Genomic DNA, 19,605 nt, shown 5'->3' with positions numbered 1-19,605 from the left:
GCAGCATGGGGCGAGATCTTCGCTTCGATCACGTTTTTTTTCTTACATGCTTGTAAATGTCACCATTACATGACCTATAATCTCAAACTGAATCATTCTATTAGAGGAAGAGAAGCAAGCTCAAAATCTGAAATGAAGATGATTCACATCATTCCTAAACAAATTGTTTATTGGACTCATGTGTCATGTCAGCTTCCTATGATTCATTCACTGTGAAGTTCAATGCTGCTTATCCCGTGCGAGGGGTCATTTGGGGGATGGAGCGAATCCCGGTTGACACAGGGTTCACCACTAGGCCAGTCAATCACAGGGCACACATATGGGGAGACGTCTTTCCTGGAACCGTCTTAACTGATAACTGTGAAATCTCTTGATTACAATATAACTTACCGTATTTTCCGCACCATAAGGCGCACCGGAATATAAGGCTTACTTTCAATGAATGGCCTATTTAAAAAAAAAAAAAAATCATATATAAGGCACACCGCATTATAAGGCGCATATAATAGAAGCCACAGTAGTGGCTGGGGTTGCATCCACTAAATGGAGCTGCGCTAAAGGGAATGTCAACAAAACAATCAGATAAGTAAGTCAAACCTCATTAATAGAATACAAACCAACGTTCTGACTCCCAAAACAAGTTAATGCATTCACAATATGGTACCGTACGTACCAGTAGCTCTTACCGGTATTTGCGCCACCCACGTTGAAAACAATGTATTTCCAACTCCATTTGTCACAGCTCAAAGCGTTTCATAAAATCAAAAGCACCAAGAAGGACCGCCTCTAAATTCACTGACGTTCGCGTGGCTAGTTAGCGCTGTTGCCTTCATTTGAATAGTGATTGTAGAGACGCTTCGGCTTGCTGCTCTCTGTTCAACAACCCACTGTTTAAGTTTGTCCTCTAACTGTAGCCATGTTTGCTCCCTCGGAAACTCTATTTAGTCTTCTTTACTTGGCGCCGGTCATCTTATTGCTTCCTCCACCTCGGCACCATTGATTACTTAATGTTGAATTCTCTCGCTGCTGCTCTATTCCCATGTTCTCTTTGAGTTTAAACTCTGCGTTGTAAACGTGTCTCTTGAAAGGTGCCATTTTGGGGTCTTTATACACGCACAAGTGGTGTGGGACTGGAATTTCCCTCGATCGTTTTTACCGCTGCTACTTCGGCGCCATGCGCGCGCACACACACACACACACACACAAATGGAAATGAAAATGCACGCTTCTCGCAGTCATATATCCCAGCATGCACCGTGCACTACTTCTTCAACGGGAGAAAATGGAATCGGTGGCTGCTTCACGTAGTTGCGAGACCTCTTGCGGCTCAATATTGATCCATATATAAGGCGCACTGCATTATAAGGCGTACTGTTGGCTTTTGAGAAGACTAAAGGCTTTTAGGTGCGCCTAATAGTGCGGTAATATATCTAAACTAAATTTGGAGACTTCCGTTGAGATGAGAAAATCTAAATATTGTACTTGGAGTCAAGAAGTGTCAGTGATCCCGATCATAGCTCTAAAAGGTGTCATCCTCAGTTCCAGATCACTGTTGAGTTCTTTATTTGTAAAGACGGGCTACAGCAAACACTATCTTAGTCTCCTCTGTTAGATCTTGATACATCTTTGTTTTCAATAAATGAAACTTGGGAGATTGACAGTGTCCTACATTTTGGTGTTGAAATCTCAGGCTGAGTGAGAAGGGGAAGGATCTAGAGCAGATGTTTGTGTTCTGAAATGTTAAAATGAGGGTTTGCAGTATGTCATATCGCACTCTGCAGGAAAGCCCACCATGTTTAATAATGCAGTCTCTTTGATATGGTGTGAGTAAGTTACCAAAAGGCTTCTCGTACGATGCTCTTTCCTCGGCCATAACATTTCATATCACATCAAATTACAATTGCTTGTGATGACCATGCCGTTCTCAGTGCCGTACTAATTTATCCAATGTTTGTTCTTCTTTGTCTCCTCTTATGCTTCAGTCACACATGATACGCAGATGAAAACACAAACAACAACACATGTGAAAACAGGAAACCGCAACGATTCTGGTTTCCCAGGAAAAAAAAAACAAGTTGCTTCACATCCCCGACATTAATCCTGTCATATTGGCCCCATGGCTGGTCAGGTTACGACACAGCTTCTTTGTCACTGTGGAGTTGAACAGAAGTAATGCTTGGGGGGGAGGGCCAACGTGGCTCCAGGAACCAGGAATTTTAATTGGGAAGATTGTTTTAATAAGGCCCTCATTTCTGTAGATACAGGGAGGGGGTTAGCGGGTACGGGCTGCATGGACAGGAGGGTAGCCTCACAGTAAAATATTGTCAGCAAACAACACTGACAGAGCAGCGCAAATCGCAGTGCGGGAATTAAGCTCAAGTGGATAAATATATTCCGTGACTCTTGGCATGTTTACGCCTTCTTTTCAGGAGGTAAAGGGATTTACTCTAATGAGCATTCAATGAGGACAAATATGAAAAATGCATATGCATTACCGGTTCTCTGTTGTGTAAAATCCCATTTTACTGTGACGACTCAGACAAAACTGCATAGTTCAGACTTTAGCATGACTCAGGAATACTAAATACTCATCTGCTAGACAGAGACGGATGGGTCTAATTTGATTGGCAGGACCTGGCAGAATATCTATATTGACGACAGCATTTGAATATTTAAACTGAGTGAAAATATATCAAGCCAAGCAACAACCCTATCAGTCACAGTCACTCTCTAGAATCATCAACCACTCCTTTTTGGTTTGTTTATATTTTAATTCTCCTCTCCAACACCGAAGACTCCAATACAGTCTATGTGATTAAAATTTGAATTTTTCTAGACTTATTAGACTTCAACAAAGATGATGAAAACACTTGTGTGTGCAGGAAAGCTCCGACTAGAATCCATGTAAAACGCACTTTTTATACAAAATTCAGATTTTTTTTTCCCTTGATAGCACTTTTTTTTCTCTTTAAATTATTTTTTTGTACATGCACAGTATATATTCCATGTATGCCTGGAGACTAATCCCAGCAGACAGGACTACAGACTGTCTGTGTGTTTTGTTCAAGTGGAAGAAGAAGGCGGACAATGACCAAGCATACTGTACAGGTGTACATGGTCGTGGGCTTGACAATGTTACATCTGCTCTTTTGTACCTCAGTCGCGACGACTTTTAGCTCGAGGCCATACGGTGAGTGGTGATAGCTCGGTTTTCTGGAGTTTTCAGCTCCCCCTCCTCCTCTGGGGAGTAGGTGGTGTAGCTGTGCAGACTAACAGGGCTTTAAACACTGAAGGCAGATTTTATTCACTTTGTACTTTTTCTACCCAAAGGCGAAAATCCAACCTGAATTTCCAGACGAGGAAATTTCCTCGAAATATATTGTCGGCCGAGCAGCAAAAACCACATATGCTCTTGTAAACAATTAAGTCATCTTTTTTTTGTAAAGTTGGGCCAAATGAAGGCAATTTTCTACTCGTTAAATGTATTTATTTTACCAGATTACCCTTCCTTTAGCTCCCTCTTTGTTATCTCACTACATTGTGAATATCTTGTTATAATGGCAGGATGGAAGTTTATTTGGAGTGGATCCACAGCATAAATTAAATAAAGCTCTTTAGGTCAACCATGATAAGTGTATTTGCTAACAGGTCCTATTCAAAGACATCCTGAAAGTCCCATATGCTGATAGTGTAGTTTATATAGCTTAACATTAAGTTTAGCTGTAGGATCATTGTATTCAGATGGTTTTTACACTTGCTCCAATCAAACTTTTATTGGATTTGAGGGTTGGGTTTTTTTTTTTGGTTGTTTTACAAATTTTTGGACACAGGAAAAGTAGCTGTTTTGCTTCATTTAAGTCTCCAGCATTCCAGACCAAGCACTTGAAATACTCTTTATGTTAGCCCGGCTCCTGCTCTTATGGCACTTCGGACCAAACAGGCACTGTTTATTGAACTATGAGGTGCCAAGTCACTCACTCAGTCAGTCACTCACATAAACCCACCTCCCCGCTGCCCTCCGTGCCTTTCACCGTGTTCACCAAACACCATCTCTCTCCCCAAACCTGACGAGAAGAATTACGACCATTTAAACAAACAAAGCATTCAATGGCCCCTCTGTCTGTGCGACTGTGGGGCAGCGATCCCTTTATGTGGTGCCTCTGCGTATGTTTTCACATGTTTGTGATTTTTTTTTTTTTTTTTTTGAAAGAGACATAATTGCTGTTGCATTTTGATACATGTGGTCCGCATGTGTTTGTGGAAGGGTGCGACATAAAGAACAAAGACCGGAGATTGAACTCACCGCACTTAGCTCAATGAAGCCTCACTGGGCCATGGCATGTACAGACGTGCCTTCTGCCGCGCTACTGAAAAAGGGTCTGCAGAGCCATATGCCTTGGCTACCAGAGCCAAGTATGATCACAAGGCACAGCACAGTGTAAATACTGTGACCCTGTCTGCATCATTGAAGTCCGTGCATCTTTACCCATAGCATATGCGCCGTACATTCTCTGGATGATGATCGAAACGTGCAAAGTTGCATTTGATCTCCAGCTGTTTAAATATACTCACGATATCCTCAACTACTTTTCGCCGAGCACGATCGACTCATAATGTTGTAATCAGTGTCAGTTTATAGCAACGGTCTCTCACGAGAGCGTATCTGTCTGTTTTCTATGAGATGAACTCAGCATATTTATTGAGTCTAATTGTTTATTTGTCTCCTTTTGAAATTGGTTTACCTATTACCCCAACATGACATTGCATTTTGAGGCTGGCTTCATGGCTCTTGTGCAGGTGCAGTCCCTTAAGGCCAGTTGGGTAATACCCTTTTTGCGATTGTTGACATATTTATGGGTGTCCGCAGTTTGACCCATAGGTAGCCAGGCACTTTGTCTCAGGACGTCAAACCAATGTGACTCTTCAGATGTGACCTCGGATTGAAAGTCACATCCGTCTGTTATTCGATGGATGATCTATCTGTTTGACAGCGTTCTGAAATAACAAAAAAATTCTTATATTCAAATTCTATAATTGACAGACAAAACATACAGAACTGGAAATGCATGACAATTTTGTTATGACAGCTTCAGCTATTTACAGTCACCTAATCTGCTAGATTTATCTGAATATGTATAAACAAAGCCGGGAGTTTATATCTACGATCGTCACTTCCTAGCAGTATTAGGGTCATGCTCCACGCTGCTCATGCACTGCATGTGTCTGCCGGGTTGGCAAGGAGGCGAGGTCTCGGAGCCAAGGAACAGGAGTCAGATTGAGAACGAGAGGGGAATCTGCCTGGTCCAATCTTGTCTCCTCAGCGACGGGTCAAAGGGGAAGAGGGGAATGAGAGGGAAGATGAAGCGCAGTGACACTCTGATCTCCTCAGAACAACAGGAATATGTTGTTTCTTCACACCCACAAGCAAAAACTATAGATTGATGTAACACAAACACACACACACACACACACACACTCACATATGCACACACACAGACTATACTCATGCCACTGGCAAATTATCAACCTGCTGCAGCCTTTGCATTAGAGTAGCATGGGTTGACACGCCGCTGAGTCTCACTTTAATGAGAGCTGCGAAAGGTAAGATAAGGGGATCAAATGCTGACAGAAATGTAGAGACAGAGCAGAGTCTACATAGAGGAAGAGAGTGTAGGGGCAAAAAAGGAGACATGGCTGCAGTATGCAAAGGCTTAAGCACACAACATGGCTCCATTTTGAATAAGGTGGATTTTTGCTTATGGCGTAAACAAAATTCATGAAAAACAGGAAATTATATTGAAAGTAAATTTGAACCGGAGGGCAGCTAAACCATTTATTTTATGAACGCTGAAACTTGGGTATATTTATTTTCACTTGCATTTTGATGTTTACTCATCATGTTGCTGCAGAATATAGAAGGCAATGTTTGACAAAGAAGTAATAAGACGCCTGGCTGAATATAACCACTCGGGTTAAGGATGTCCTTATTAGCGGGTCCTTTGTTGGAAATTTAAAGCCAGCCTCAGTGTAAGTGGATTTATGCAACCAAGCATTGCAATTTTGCCGAAGCTAAAAACATCTGGCGCTGCTTATCCAACATTTTAAAATTTTTATTACGGTGTGATCATTGTCGTTTGTGTCTGAAGGTTTATTTCATTTGTTTCTTTTGTTTTCTCCTTGCTCTTCAGTGATGCTGTTATTTTACAGACGCTGGTGAAGCTATGTTTAGTTTAAAAGCAAAAAACGTCCTTCACGAGAAAACGGGGAAGAGAAAAGAGACCAAAAAGAAGAAATTTTTTCTCAAACACAATATAAACTCTCTTTTTTTTCCCCCCCAAACCGCTCTATCGCCTCGTAGACTCCAGTCCCTTTATTTGCCACTATCTTTCATCCCGCTTCCTATTCAATCCCTGAGGCAAGCTGTGTCCACTCTGTTTCAAGGAAAAATCCAAAGACAAAGAGGAGACCCATGCCGCGCTCTGTGTCTCTGTGGGATTGACTCCCAGTGCCTTTTGATAAATCTTGAATTCCCTAGTGGGCCTGTTTTTGTATCCTCCCCAAGATTTCTGGGGAAGCTTGTTGTACTTGGTTTAATTTCCTCAGAACAAAGCTCATCTGATCTTCCCACCCAGACTTGTGTGTGGCATTAAGTCTTCATTTTCATTAATGTTGGAGGGGCAGTGAGGGAATCTCATTTTAATTTGACATTTAAACATCTGTTTTCAATTTCCTGTAGAACAGTACGTGTGTGTGTGTGTGTGTGCGTGTGCGTGTGTGCATAGTTGCATGCATGTGTCTTGGAGGATGGTCAGGATGGTTGGGGATTACCTTTTTTTTTTTTATTCCAAGTTGGGGGAGCTGTAGCACACATTTCAACTAATATTTGCAGGAGTCGATCAAATTTAAGAAACGATAGTGGCTGATTGTATCGGCCTCTGCAGTTCCAGTTTGCTACCACGGAACTGAAGTCTGAGATGTCGTAGTCGTGGCGTTACGGTTGGACTGAACAGGCTCACACTTTACAGATGTTTGCAACAGCAGCGTTCTGCTCCCGCTGCGAAAGATATGGCTGTTTTGTCACAAGTCATCTGTTCCACTAGTGGTGAGATGAGATTGGATTTTTTTCACAGACCAACCGAAAAATAAAAAAGCTCAGACACCCCAGGATGTATTTCGTTATTTTCAAACGTCCCTTTTAGTTTTATCCTATTACCGGCTTGTTTGAGTAGTTCAAGCACTGACAAAGTGACCTGTGACTCTGGCCTATTTCCACATATTAAGACATGACCTGCATGTCTCTTAGTGCAAACACACATGCACGCGCACACACATTGACTTTGGCCTCCCTGTTAATAGTGCAGGAAATATTATCTGCTAGGGGACAGCTGCTGGCTCACCAGAGAGACAGAATGGCAGAGTAGGCTCATTATCCCAAACACAGACACTGACCACAACACACACACACACACACACACACACACACACACACACACACATTGTGAGAGACTTTCTATCCCATTATTTCACTCAATTCTTGGTCCTGGATCAGGAGCTGTTAGGGAAGGAGGCGAGCCGAGTGTATATAGGAAAGACGGATGCCTTATTTAAAGCGGGAGTGCCAGAGGCAACCGATTCCACCACAGCTCCAGATCTGACAGGGCTTTTGGCAGAGGAGTGTGAGCTTTGTATCCAAATCTGGGTCCCTGTGTTGGTCTCTGACAGACTGTCTGACTGCCTCCGTCTCCCTCTTGCTCACTTTACCTCCATCCCATTTTGTTTTTCGACCGCGCAGATGTTCGGGCCTGTCTGCCGGGCTGCGCTCAGCTGTGTTTATAACAAAGAGGTGTTGGTATGGAGGAGGAGAGAGGGCAGAGGGATGGAGGAGTGAGTGCTGTTGGAGGTCACAGCACGGCTAGTATAAACACTGGATGATACCAGCTCTCCCTTGAGCCTCCACCTAGTCAACCCAGCATCCCCTCTTACTCATTTCCTCCCCATGCGTTCCTCCAGAAAGACAGATGCATCTGCATGAAAGCAGAAACCAACATAGAGAAAACATCTTGTTAGTATCACATTCGGTCAATATTTTTAATAGCGTTAAAAAAAAAAAAAAAAAAGTGACTTGATCCCATACTTCTTCTCAATTGGTTGACCCTTTTTAGACAGCTGTCGATACCAGGGCATCTCCTGTATAGCGATGACCCAGATGACAGGTTGACCTTGGGGATACAAATAGAGTTCCTTTTGTCGGGGCCTGAGCTCGGACGAATCGGATGTTTGGTGTTTACATGTGCATTCCTGGATGACTGCATCTGCTTTTAACTACGCTAATTACCTCACAAACCACACAGCTGCGGTGCCGAGTTTAACTTGGATCAGGCTGAGTGGACGTGAGATTTAAGACATGAGCTATAAGTGCATTACTGACACCGACATGCAAGTTAGAATATATACAGTATATAGATGATAAATTCTTTATTTGTGATTTATTGAGATAATATGCTCGTGAAACCACCCATCTTCCCGAAACTGCGGTCCTTACCTCTGGATTGAATTCCCATTCCATGTTACACGAGCAAGAGAGCAATATTTTGGCTCAGCAATGACCAATTAGGTTCTTAAAGGGTTTAGTCAGGAATTTGTTGGCTGTCAGTCGGCGAGGGGTCCCGGGGTGAGCTTCACTTTGATCTGCAACTGAGGTGACTTTAGAGCAAGCTGAGGAGCGTGAGACAATGGAAGGCAAATCTCTGTTTATCCCCAAAACAGAGACAAAATAACCCGCCATCAGACATTCGCATTAGTCAATGTATGACGGTGAGCACAAAGAGGATAGGCCGCGCACGTGCTCGCGATGATGACCTTGTGGGCTCCGTGTGTGGCCCAAAGTTCGGCCCTGAAATTTACGAGCGCTGCTCCTGTGATTTTTATACACCGTAGCTGGGAAAATTATCACTGGCGCATTGTCTGCTTGTTGTTTTTTCATTACTTCCCTCCTCGCGGTAAACCTCCAGTTTATTTTTAACACGGGAGATATCTAATCCAGAGATATATATCCTTTAGCATTTTCTGTACAGCTCGCAGTCTGTACAGCTATCGAAGTGAGACTAACACGGCGACTCTAGTACGGCCGGCGTGCAAAGAGCTCCGATTTAAGATGTGGCGGGGTATCTTTCATTCCCAAATAAAAATCAGAATCACACAGCTCAGTATTGCAACCTTGTGTCGGTTAAAAATGTTCTAGGCATTAGAAGCTGCAGAGTTTTTTCCAGAAGCTTTTTAATGGAATAATGAAATCCATTTGCTTTGGAGTCTTCTGTGGCAGAACTTCCAGTGGGATCAATGCAAATATGAATCAGATCCTACAGTTTTTCTTGAAGCAGCCAAGGTAAATTAGTTGTTATGTAGAGTTTTTGCTTTTTCTTTTCCAATTTTTTTTTGCTCTTTGTTGGAATGCATAAGGAAAGAGGGGGCAGAAAATGCATGTCTGGAGTGTCACCCTGAAAAGTTATAATGACGCAAATGATCTGTACTTAATTGTGTCGGTCTGTAAGTGTGTGTGTGTGTGGGTGTGTGTGTGGTGGGGGGGACTCATTACTAATTCATCAGTATAGATGATGATGAGTGCTGATATGTGCTCATCATCACTGTTGTAAAAAGAAGATGACTTAAAAGACCCTCAGCATAACTACCTGTCATTATTTATTTAGTGTACCCTTCTCAGTGCAAATTATGCATATCAAAACAGCTTCAGTGTTTTTGCGAGCTGCCTCCAGCTTTTTTAAAAATAGCAACAGCCTTGAGAGTTATGCTATAGGAGCAAAAATCTACCTATTTCAACTGTTGTTTTCCTGCACTCCTCGTCGAGTGTGAAACATCGTCATCCGCTAAACCGTCGCTTCCTCAATCTGTCTGCAGTTCTCCGTGATGACTTCAGGCAGAACCCTGCAGATGTGATCGTAGCAGCCGGAGAGCCTGCGGTCCTGGAGTGTCAACCCCCACGTGGGCATCCCGAACCCACCATATCGTGGAAAAAAGACGGCGTAAACATCGACGACCGGGATGAGAGAATCACTGTAAGACAGACTTCCTATCTGCGTCACCTGTAGTGACAGAACTGTGGTTGCTGAAACATCAAACTGTACGTTAGATGTGTTTGAATATTTGACTGCGGTCAGGTGATGTGGTTTAAGTCCTAATTTCAAGCTTACTGGTGGCTTGAAGTATTGATTTGTTTGGCTCATTATTCTCATATAGCAATTACAACACCCAAACCGCCACGTTTCAGTGGCTACAACCCTTAATGACTGAGGTATAGAATCAGTCGAGCTCCATTAGTCAGCACCACTACATTGATTAAGAACGGCCCACCAATGAAATCAGCCAAATGTCTGGATCAGGAGGGAGAAATGAGCTGACCAGAACCCGTGGAGAGAAAGTTTTGCACCGCATTAAAGACTTTAATTAAAACGCAGCAGAGTAAGTGCTGCAATGTCGATGGGCTGGCCTGCCTGCTTACTAGTGGCCCGTCCCGAGTGATCAACAGTGATCAAACACACTTGTGATTGAATATTTATGATCACAGTGATTGGATGTGCGTTTTGCCATAAAGTTATGGTTCAGAAATCAGCTCCGGTTCTTAAAAGCAATGCTCACTTTTCTTTATGTCATTCACCCTTGATTTTACATTTACATGAGGCAAATCAATAAATCTCCAAGCTTGTGCTGCATCGATCCCGAATGGTCGATATAAGTCTGGGCAGAGCTAAAACGTATCTTGTCTCTAAAAACTGTTTAAAACTATTGTTGTGGTATGCATAGTAAAATCATATTTGGCCATTATTATTATTATTATTATTATTATTACTATTAGTAGTTGTAGTAGTAGTAGTAGTAGTCGTAGTAGTAGTAGTAGTAGTAGTAGTATTCATCTTCTTCTTCTTCTTCTTCTTATTATTATTATTATTATTATTATTATTATTATTATTAGTTGTAATAGTAGTAGTAGTATTTTATTTTTATTTAAGTGTTATGTTAAAGCAAACAGACATGTTTTGGGGGATCATCTAAATCAAATTGATTTCCTTTTGAATTTAATATGATTTTGCAGCCCGCCGTGCTGCTGAAATGTGTCTCCATGCGCGTATGACAGTTATGTGAGGCTATTGCACATTCAAATCCACATGCCACCCAGGTGAACTAATTAATTCCTTCAATTTATAGATTGGCATCCACCCCACCGCTATCACTTTATTTCCCTTCTATATTGCCTGATGCTTTTTTTAAATTAATTGGTGTGTTCTGTTTGTGTTATCTATTCTATTTCCATGTTTTTCAGATAGATTCCTATTTATCTATAATTTGAACTGTTTATATTCAAGAGATTTCTGTAATCAAATGTTTCCCTCCTGAGCCTCGTGTGTACAGCAGCCCATTTTCTCTTCTATAAATAACTGTTATTAGTTTGTCATTTCTGCTGCGGTGGGATTTCAGCACGACAGGCAATTAAATTAGTTTAAAATATGTCCAGAAATGGTCACGCAGCTGTTGTCGAACTTTTGTTGTTTTTTTTTGGGTTGTTTGTTTTTTTCTTGTTTTCCCCACCTGAGCAAGGTTATCATAAGAAAAAAAAAAACTGAAAATATGTGAGGATATGATAGAACACTGCACACCCAAGCACCAGAGTTTACTGTACACTGCACTAAATATAAAACCATATAAAAAAATGCTTATCCTGTTTGTTTTTTTATCCAAAGAGGTCGATGTTGATCCTCCGATTGTAAAACTGCATGTATTTTATTACCGTTTACTCATTTGCACACTGCCACGTTCTGCCAACTTAGCAGTGCTGAGCGAGTAGTAGCATTGATGACCAAGCAGCAATGTTTTACATCAGTTTTTATCCTCTTTCTTCCCCTACATGGCATATTGCATAATTGCATAGTTTACTTAGAGTAACACACATACGCATGCGTGCACGGGCACTTTTTCTGCTACAACCATCCATCGCAAGCCCCGCCTGGTGGATGCAGGGGCTCATTCTCCCCTGTTGTATATGTGATTTTGTGCGATGATGGATGAAATCCCTCGAGTAAGCTCTATGAGCACTGCTGCAGCAGCGCACGCGAAATGACTCAGAGTTGGGTTCCTATAGCCTGAAGCAGTGCTGGTTTCCTCTGTGAAACAGAAAACAGTCTGGTAGATCTAATGGCAAACATCCTTATAGACTTGAGTGTTCCCTAATGACCTCTTTTAAAACTTGCACTAGATGCCCTCTCAGAATGTACATTTAACTGTGTTGACACAAGGGAGTCTGAGTAAATGAGGATGCCCACATTAACTGCTGAAGGTGTATTATACAGCAATGCCCAGAGTATATTCTATTCAATGTAGTCCAAAGAGGATGGAGACATTTGGAAAGAAAAGCAGTGGGCGGGCTTCTCATTATGTCATGGATAGCTGAAATTATCAGATGGTCCCACATCCTGTCTACGGTGTTGCATTTGGTTCATTCCTTTCCTCCCACCGAGCGACATGCTGGAACACGCTGCCTCCCGATAAGTGACGATCACAGCAAGGTTGTGGCAAACACCTGCCCTTTTTCCTAACTGTGACAGTTCCACTTCAATTTGGCAGCCGCTACAAAAAAAAGCGGAAGAAAGAACTTCCCAGACATCAGAGTGAGACTTCCATTCCCTGTCCATTTTTCACCAGCTGAGTGTAAACATCAGTGACATGCTGTGTAACATTTCACATTTATTCATTCATGCTGAGTGCTTGTGAAAAGTTTCCCACTGAGCCATAAAAGTGAAGGAGGCCTATTACTCGGTAATGCCGCTGCATCGCTCACCGCAGCTGGCTCAATTTTGTCAAACTGGTCTTTCAGGAACAATGAGAGAGAAATAAATAAACAGGAAGGGTAAAAAAAATGCCAATATTAGAACCCGGACCATTGTACGCCTGCAGCAGTGGTCTGTCGGTTCACTCATAAATCCCCAAAATGCAGCACATTGTCCTCTTCCTTTTGTCTGATAGTTGCGTCTAATTATAAGCCTGGAAAATGAACTGCTGTCTGAATACAAAGTGCACACTGAATGGGGTCTTTTGCATTATCAGCATTGCCAAATGACGTGAAACAAAGAGCAACAGGATAGAGCCATCTCCCTGAAATACATGGATAATGGTCAGCTTGTCGGGGGCTGGGGGGTGCTTTCTGCAGCCTGTGTGCTCTGCCGTGTTGTGAGGATATGAATACATTCATTTCACTTTAGGCCATCTTAGAGTCCCTGCTGCTCTGGCACTCCGGATATGCCTTCTAAGAAAGTAGAACTGCCGGGATCCTGTCGAGGTAAAAATTTGGGTAAACAGGACTGTGAGTCCACCGGGACAACCCTCCCTCTTTCTCCACTATATGGTACGCTCTGACCTCGGGCCTTTTCGAGTGTCGAAGTGTTTTAGCAGTTGAGCCTTTCCTCAAACAAACAGTAACATAATGATACTTCAAACCGTTTAAACCACAGGGTACCCTAAACAAGCCAACCTTCCACAGCCTCTTCAAATACATTTGGCTCCCGCTTAACCATGTATATTAAACAGGCCTGAAGGGGCGAGGCCTCCGCCCGAATCCTGAAGAATTTGTCCAGTTGTAATTTTGCGCTAATGGAAATCCTGGAAAGCTTACACTTTCCAAATTTAATTAAAGTAAAACCTAGAGTAGCTACACAAATTTAAGGCAACCGTTATCTCCAGGATATGGTCAAGCCAAATGTCTCTACCCGTCCCCTTCGATCTGCCACCTCTCGGCGACCGTCCAGCCCATCACTCAGAGCCCCCGGCTGCCGATCGGACCGGTCTCGGCTCTTCTCGGTCTTGGCTCCTCAGTGGTGGAACGAATTCCCGAAAAAGGTCAGAACAGCGAGGTCGCTGCCCATCTTCCGCCGTGAGCTGAAAACATACCTCTTCACCGAGCACTACCCCACTAATCGCACTTAACCCCAACCCAAAGAAAACAAAGAAATGAATGTATGTGTGTATATGGTTCTGAGATGGCTATTTGGTAGAGAGGTCACTTCTGACTACTGGTTCTTTGGATCTTCGGTGACTGAATTGCACTTTTTGTTCGTCGCTTTGGATAAAAATGTCTGCCAAATGACCGTAATGTAATGTAATTTTAATGGGAAACATCAGGCTACTTGAGAAAAAAAAATCTTTTTTTTTTTTTTAACAATCGTTTGTGTCGTCAGCTGATCTGTACTGAGGGGTCTCAGTTACAAGGTGGTAGGTGCCGGTCCCGGTCTTTGCAGGTCGATATGTGCATTTTAAACTCTAAGCCTCATCCAGACACAAAGATCATTGGGGCACCACGCTATTGTCTTTCCACACACTGACTGGCATGGTTGTCAGTGAAGAGAAGGGCAGCGGGGGAGGGGGCTCCACTGGAGCCGGAGCTGCCTTTCCTGACTGCCTGAGAACAAAGCATCTCCTCTGGCTTGTAATCAAAGCCCTGGGAAATAACAGACATGACATTCACCTGGACAAGCACACATTCACAGCTGTCCATGCACGCTTGGCGTGTTTACTCCCCGCAGTTGTTTACATGCACCTCTTCTTTTAATTATTCTCTTCGATAATAGGTGAAATTGTCCCGTAGCTCTTTGAGGAAAATGGAAAAGTGCTCGCGGTCCGTCAGCGCCCCAGGTGTTCCCTGTCGATTGTGTTGACTTGGGAAAGTGTTTTCGGTTTATCTCACCTGAGGGGGAAAATTGCTGGCTTTAAGTGGAAACTGAGTGGAAGAGGATGTTGAAGCCATAAAGATAGATTAGGTCTTTGGCGGGTAAATGCAGACTCAATAATTACAGCGTGAAAAAAAACATCCCCCGGTATTGATCCAATACATGTGTTGACAGTTTTGTCAATGAACACACAACTCTCAAACTCGAAAGATTTTCTTTGAGATTTCTTCGAATTCTTTTGTGCCTGGTTAAAGCCTCTCCATTTAACATTTTTCCCCTTCTCTTTATATTCACCAGATACGTGGAGGGAAGCTGATGATCACAAATGCCAGAAAGAGCGATGCTGGGAAGTACGTGTGCGTTGGAACAAACATGGTTGGCGAACGGGAAAGTGAAATAGCCGAACTCACAGTGCTTGGTAAATAATTTACTTTATTACTTTATTTTCTCCGCAAAACAACCTGTAAAGACACTTGTGCGCATCCAAACATTTATTTATTTTCATATTGTCTGCAGGGAAACAAAAACCAGATGTTAAGCTTTAACTGTCCCATCTCCCCGGGAACTAAATGGTGTCACTGACCTTTATCAGATAGAGTGTGAGATGACCCACAATGTCACACTTAAAATATGAATCCTTCGCCAACCCCCGGCAGCTCTGACCAGCTGTACCCTATTTCACCATGAGCAACCTCTAACCCCTGTAACCCCTGTGATCTGTGTTCAATAACCAGAGCATGTCCAGACTCTTTTACTGCTAAGCCTTTTTCCCACTTCGCCCTCCCTTTTCTCCACTGGGACCCTTTTATAGTCCGTCAGGAGCAATGCAAACAAAGCTACTACTGTATGGATGGATAAATATATTTTGCATGTTTAAATCACAGTATTGGCGCTTGTCTCCTTTTTTTGGTCTAACTGAGCATCGGGGAACGTAAATCGCAGTTAATCAACAGCCATACATCAGCCAAGATGTTTACGCTCTGCTGAAAATCTAAAAATAAACAAAGGACATGCCGGTGGGATCCTCCGCTTCAGGTCCTCCAAACTTGACTTCAAGTTAATGGGGTTAAGAAAAATGTTATTTAAAAAAATGATGTCCCATTCATATATATATATATATATATATATATATATATATATATATACATATATATATAGTATACAGGACTGTCTCAGAAAATTAGAATATTGTGATAAAGTTCTTTATCTTCTGTGATGCATTACAAAAACAGAAATGTCATACATTCTGGATTCATTACAAATCAACTGATATATTGCAAGCCTTTTATTATTTTGATAGTGGTGATTATAACTTACATCTTAAGAAAATTCAAAAATCCTATCTCAAAATATTAGAATATCATGAAAAAGTATTTTTTGTTTTTTAATTGCATTGCAGAAGATAAAGAACTTAATCACAATATTCTAACTTTCTGAGACATATATATATATATATATATATATATATATATATATATATATATATGTGTGTGTGTATATTTATACATACATGTACACACACACACACACAAACACACACACATATATATACAGTATATGTATATATAATCATTGGTTTCTTGTACAATATCAAATTTGAAACTCTGCCAAAACCCTCAAATTGTGATTCGAACTGAATTAGATATTTCAGTATTTTTATTCCACCCTATTAAATAAAACAAGACAGCTTGCGGGACCTACAACATAATTATTAAGCTAAGCTTCTCTCCGGGAAGCCAATTTTTCACTATGGGTTTTATCCGATTTTGAATTTAATTTCACATTTTTCTCTGTCTATTCAGTATAAAAGCCAAAATATATTGAGGGAATAAAATCCTGCAGACTTACCGTAATAATGTTAACTTTATCAAATAGAGTTTTTTTTTGAAGAATGATTTAATGCTCTTTCCAATATTTTATTTGTTTCCTTTGTTTATCTCCGCAGAGCGTCCCAGCTTTGTCCGTCGCCCTGGCAGCCAAGTAATGCTGGTGGACCAAAGCGTGGAGTTCAGATGTGAGGCCCGTGGCGACCCCGTCCCAACTGTCCGTTGGAGAAAGGACGATGGTGACCTGCCCAAGGGAAGGTAATGACTTCCCTCCTCACTCTTTGCCTGTTGTTCGATCCCCTAATTTTGCGTTTTTATGCATTTGAATAGCGTTTACCTCTGATTTCGTTTTTTAAATCAAGATACGAGATCCGCGAGGACCACACCCTGAAGATCCGTCGTCTGATCTCGGCCGATGTTGGCTCCTACACCTGCGTGGCGGAGAATATGGTGGGCAAGGCGGAGGCATCGGCCACCCTCACCGTCCACGGTACAAACGCGCTCTCGATCGCTTGTTCAGCCAAGTGTTTCACTAACCGGCCCCTTCTAAGCATCATCTAAATGAGCTTCTATTAGTCTGCTGTGCTGTTTCATTCAAATACAATTTACCCTAGCTTTGGAGCAATAGCCGGGAGGTTTAATACTACACACTCATCTCTTTCAACTATTCTCTCTCAATTAGCTGATTGATTTCTTATCAAAAGTAAAGCAAAAATCCATAAGCGCTTTAGAGGTGCGCACGCTGCAGCTCGGCTCTACAATTGATCTAATTTTTCCAATACAAGTGGCATTTCTCAGGAGGTTCGACTACCTACGTGTTGTCAGATATACGTGAACATATGGAACATCTACGTGCCTCCCATAGCGGACTCCACTGGACGTCTTATTAACACACTTAGAATATAAAGCAGCCCGTCACAGAGTGTGAACATTCAGAAAGACGCCATTCAGAGGAACTGGGGGTTGGGGTCACTCCTAAAGCCTCTTGAGATTCACAGGAACACTGGGGCCATTTAACGGCAAACTAATGGGAATGCTGGGAGTTGGCTGAGGGGAGAAGGGAGAAGGGGAGGAGGAGGCTATGTGCACGGGAGACGAGGACCGGAGAAAAGGACAGTGAGCATGTTGGACTTTGGTGGCAGCTCGCCACTCATGCAGAACGCTGTGGAATTGGCACTGGGAGATTGTAGTGGAGTGGAGAGGAGGGAGACGGCAGCGAGGTCAGCCATATTAATGTCAGTTCCAGAGGTTGGAGCTCCAAAGATCTAAAGTGACAAGGCAATCCCGCTCTTTTGTCTACCCCCATCCACAAAAACAGATTCTTCATCTTCACATGGTTACCCTTTTGTATTATTTCTTAATTTTCTCCACGGGATAGCAGCCTGAAGATTGGTTTGGGGAACATTATTTGTGACACCTGCCAATGCTCTATCAATATATCTATGTCTACTCTCTTATTGCTTTTGTACGATCTGTCCCCCTCCGTGATGAAAGCTTTGTTAATGAAAGAGATCGATGACCAGGTTCAATAATCTGCTCTCCCAAGTCAGAATCATATGACTAAAATGGAAATGAAATGTCCTCTTAGCCTCGAGCCAATTCTCCTTTGCTGTCCTGCAGAAGAAAAAAAAAACACCCACGTACTTTTCTTTTACTTTTCTCACGCGGGGGTGTGAAATCTGACACTAAAGGAGCTCTGACTGAAAGGTCAATGACATTTGTGCGTCCGTATTTATTCATTTATTTTGTACGGTACGGAGTGATATCAGGTGAAAGGCAAAATGCTATCACACGAATTGTCCCTTCCCAGTTGAAAGTCCATTCATCCTCAGCAGACCACAAGGAGGCCAAGGAGGCTGTGGTCACTGAGTGGTCTGGCTAATTAAAGACAAGCGGGTCACTGTCCCACGCCTGGAAATGACATGCTTCTAATTACAGATGTGGACAGAGCAAAGGAAAGGAAAGACGGATAATTGTAGGCCTAAACAGTCCAAAGGAGCAGAGACGACATATAGGTAGTAAGACATTGCCGTAATATTGAAGACAACAGTAATGCGGTGGGGACCAGTTCAGGCTGCGGGTTCAGCGGGCGGCACTGTCACTCTGTATCAAAAGTCAAAGAACTGCAAAGTTGCCGAGCAGCCGCTTAAGAACAACCGAGTGGCTGAATAATGTAATGTTAGCTGTAGTCAGCAACTGGCAGGAAAAGCTGCACCACAAAGGGCATAATAAAATTGTTAAAAGACGCAAAAGGAAATTATGTAAATATTCTATGAACCCCATTTAAAGCCAAAAAAGGGGGGAAAGAACACGAATCTAAAGATGGCAGACAAAATCAAATGAATTATCATTGATCATTTTAACCCTCGCATTTTGTTTAATTTACAATTCCCTTACAATGACATTTATTATCATAAAACACTGTAAGGCAATTTTATTATAGTACTAGAGGATTAAAGATGTCCGTTAAACCAAGTTCCATCTGAGTAATAGGGTTGACTGGAGCGATTAAGCTCGTTTTCACACCGTCCGTAGTCCAAAAGTCAGCGAACAATGTGTTCACTGTGGAAATTGCGCCCTGGGCTGTTGCGCTTTCAATGTTCTGTGCGCTTGTTAAAAAAAGAAACAAAAAAAAAAAATAAATCACTCAATTATTTTCATTTGCTCTTCCGCACCTCCTCTGCCCTTGTAAATATGTCATTTCAAATATATAATGAATTGCTGGGCGAAAACACAGTCTCTGCGGCAGTCATTAAAATCAGTCATCTGAGAGTGTGAACACATAGGGGAGTGTGTCTTTTTAAAGATTTTAAACAAATACATTTTGAATGGAATCTGGTATGGTGAGATAATATTTATGGAGTGTTTTCTTAATTAATACCTAAACAATAGACACACTCACAAAAAAATTAATAATTAAAAGGTTTTATGTTTTCTTCACTGGAAAGTTTGCTCATAGTAATGCTTACGCCACATGCTTTTGACAATAACTCACTCAAGGGGACGTAAAGGAGACTTGGTACTAGTACCGAAAGAATCAGACGTGCATC

At 42.1% G+C, this 19,605-nt stretch overlaps 1 protein-coding gene across 1 annotated transcript in view; it reads left to right on the top strand.

Moving 5' to 3' along the window:
- The window catches only part of robo1 (roundabout, axon guidance receptor, homolog 1 (Drosophila)), a 245,477-nt gene that overhangs the window by 191,089 nt on the left and 34,783 nt on the right, over nucleotides 1-19,605 (top strand). The window contains exons 5-8 of the mRNA XM_086164719.1: nucleotides 9,916-10,073; nucleotides 15,027-15,147; nucleotides 16,675-16,813; nucleotides 16,918-17,045. Of these exons, the coding sequence (XP_086020845.1) occupies nucleotides 9,916-10,073; nucleotides 15,027-15,147; nucleotides 16,675-16,813; nucleotides 16,918-17,045 (546 nt within the window). The remainder of the gene's footprint in view (nucleotides 1-9,915; nucleotides 10,074-15,026; nucleotides 15,148-16,674; nucleotides 16,814-16,917; nucleotides 17,046-19,605) is intronic.

The sequence above is a fragment of the Fistularia commersonii genome, chromosome 18 (genome assembly GCF_037954325.1).
Source record: "Fistularia commersonii isolate RoL2024-O1a breed Wild chromosome 18, RoL_Fcom_v1.0, whole genome shotgun sequence".
Lineage (NCBI taxonomy): Eukaryota > Metazoa > Chordata > Actinopteri > Syngnathiformes > Fistulariidae > Fistularia > Fistularia commersonii.
The sequence above is the reverse complement of the archived record's forward strand: the minus strand, read 5'-3'. Positions and strand labels throughout refer to the sequence as shown.